Below are 2,500 nucleotides of genomic sequence, written 5' to 3'. Positions count from 1 at the left end.
TGACATTATAATGGCTTTTATCTCTTAATTTAGAATTTGTATGTCATATTTAAGATGTTTTCTCATAACTTTGACCTTTAATGTCATAATTACGACGACTTATGATTTTTTTCCTCATAATTTTGACTTTTTATGTCATGACTTATAATGATTTTTTTCCTAATCGTTTTGACTTTTTATGTCATAATTATGATTTTTTTCTTCTTCTTATGTGGCAGAAATGTGCCTTTCATAAGTCTGGACTCTGGAGAGTCATTCATGTGAGAAAATAGTATCAGAATGTTAATTTTTCACACCAGAAACAAGATTTACAGCAAAATCCGTTAGTAATACACACCTCACGCCTGTAGTACCAACCGAAAGTAAGTTATTAATTCCTCTTTTAGCACTATCACCATTTCCAGCTCTGCATAGCGCTCGGCTCTCACTTCCCGTCACGCGTTTCCTGATGTGTAAATCTGTACGTTTGACAGAGTTATTTCATCTCACCTGGCGAAGTATCCAGGCCTCTTCTCTGTCTTCTCCATTACAGACCCTGATCACAGCAACTCCTTCCAGTCCAGAATCGGGATCTCAACGTTGCCTGAGCGTTCCTGTCTTCACAAAGACACGAAAAGCAGAATATCGGCCCCTTAATATGTCGGCCCTTATCTTTAATCGTGGGTCAATGGGTCACATACAGGTTGCTGCAATGAACCCAGTGACACAAACATCAGCTCTGAGTGGGAAAACTGTCGATTCAGGCCGGATCTGGCGAGGCTCAGCTGGTTTTTTTAGGGTGAAGCCATTAAATCACCACTGATGGCAATCTTTATAGTTAAGACACTCATTATTGTTTAAGATCAACAAAGCCTGTGTTTGATTTGAGATAAGCAGTGATTAGATTGAGCCTAAACATCTGATTACTGACTGATATCTCAAATCAATCTGCTTTGGTAACATGACAAGGGGTTAAACTGAATGTTTACATGACATAATCCCGTTTAATAGAGAGTGAAACTCACGTTCAGCACGTAATTTTACGCGCATGCATGCACAATGACGTCACGTGCATCACGTTACAGCTGATAGCCGCCTATACATCATATGCACAACACTGGAAATTCATGCACAAAAGACAACATCATATGCATGCATTAAAATGAGCCATTTTTAAAAGATGACATCATGCATAACCTTATTTATCTTGAGCGACATATTGGCCAAATGCTGTATATTTGTATAGCGTATTGTGTGCATTTGAAACGCGCTCCTGCCATGCATATTATTTAAAAACAATAGTATGAAACACATACGTTTGGTCCTGCAGGAATTGCACGCGCATGTTTAAAGGAACAATCACCCACCTAAACAAACACTACATCCCTGAAGACCCAGCTCGCGTTACTTCATCCCTTCGCCGATCATATAAATGCTGCTCTTCTTCGGGGAGATGTGAACGAGAATGCACTATTGTTGATATAAACACGCACACATGCAGTCCAGGCTAACAGGCTAAAGCTAAAGGAATTAAAGTCCTTCCATATCAAGATTGAAAGCGGATTCCGGCTGTTTCTTGTTATATTTCTGTCACACCGACGTCAGCTCTCGGGACTTTGACCCGTTTTATCGCGAGTCAATCGCCAAAAACGCTTGATGTGCGTGTTTGGGTTTGGAAATAGAATTATGTATTCATATCTAAATTTAAATGTCGATATTCTCATAGGTCGAAGTCCTCTCATGCCACGCCCATTTTTCCCGGGTGATTGACAGGAAAAGCGGAAACGCCCCTTCCCCCTTTAACTCCAGGCTAGATGCTATATTTATTGTGTGTGTGTGTGTGTGTGTGTGTGTTTTACAGTGACTTGTACATCACAGGTCTCCATAAAATCGTTTTATTTATTTTTTACATCATATCTAGTAGCCTATTTTATTTTGGTGCAATACTGCTGTTTTTTATTTGATATTTTGATATTTTTTAGCAAAATATAAACAAGTATATTAACATCCAAAATATTAAAAGCATTGTTTTGGCCAACAAAAACGGCAATTGATGAAATATATTAATGAAATATATAAAATCACAACACCTGAAACACGTGTGACAACTTGCCCCAACCTATAATACTCCTGTCATGAGTTGTTGTCACAGTTTTTAAGTTAATAAATGTTTGTAATTCATGAATGATTTGCTGTACAGGCTGGTCTGTTTTTAAAGAAGTAATTCAGCAGATTAACTAAACATGATGTTATTATAGAAGCTTAAGTTTATTTTAAAGCAAAATGTAAAGAACTAAATATTCTTATTTTATACAAAATACATATTTTATAAAATAACATGGACTCTAAACTTACTAGAACATCAACAAAGTTTCGTTCCGAATTTGATATAAAAAAAAAAAAAAGAGCCGCTAAAAGGTGTGCAGTTTAAAAATGCAGTTTCACAGGTCGAGTGATTAAAGTATGTGACTTCCTTATAATTTGTTTTGAATATAAAAATGAAAGCGTGTAAAGCGTTGGT

At 36.8% G+C, this 2,500-nt stretch overlaps 1 protein-coding gene across 3 annotated transcripts in view; it reads right to left on the bottom strand.

Annotated features, from left to right (window-relative positions):
* The window catches only part of LOC130075741 (nuclear receptor coactivator 7), a 38,671-nt gene extending 36,936 nt beyond the window's left edge, over positions 1-1,735 (bottom strand). Inside the window, exons 1-2 of one of the 3 annotated variants that reach the window (XM_056240506.1) lie at positions 1,347-1,735; positions 490-593 (exon numbers count right to left, since the gene is read on the bottom strand). In XM_056240506.1, coding sequence (XP_056096481.1) covers positions 490-527 — 38 coding nt within the window. In that variant the 5' untranslated portion in view covers positions 528-593; positions 1,347-1,735. Of the gene's footprint in view, positions 1-489; positions 598-1,346 lie in introns of those variants that run through there. The other 2 variants (XM_056240505.1, XM_056240508.1) reach the window with 2 other exon arrangements.
* Positions 1,736-2,500: the final 765 nt, after the last annotated feature.

The sequence above is a fragment of the Rhinichthys klamathensis genome, unplaced genomic scaffold (genome assembly GCF_029890125.1).
Source record: "Rhinichthys klamathensis goyatoka isolate OS25496 unplaced genomic scaffold, OSU_Roscu_1.1 h1tg000602l_1, whole genome shotgun sequence".
Taxonomy (NCBI): Eukaryota; Metazoa; Chordata; class Actinopteri; order Cypriniformes; family Leuciscidae; genus Rhinichthys; species Rhinichthys klamathensis.
Note: the sequence above shows the minus strand (reverse complement) of the source record. Positions and strands in the feature narration are given on the sequence as shown.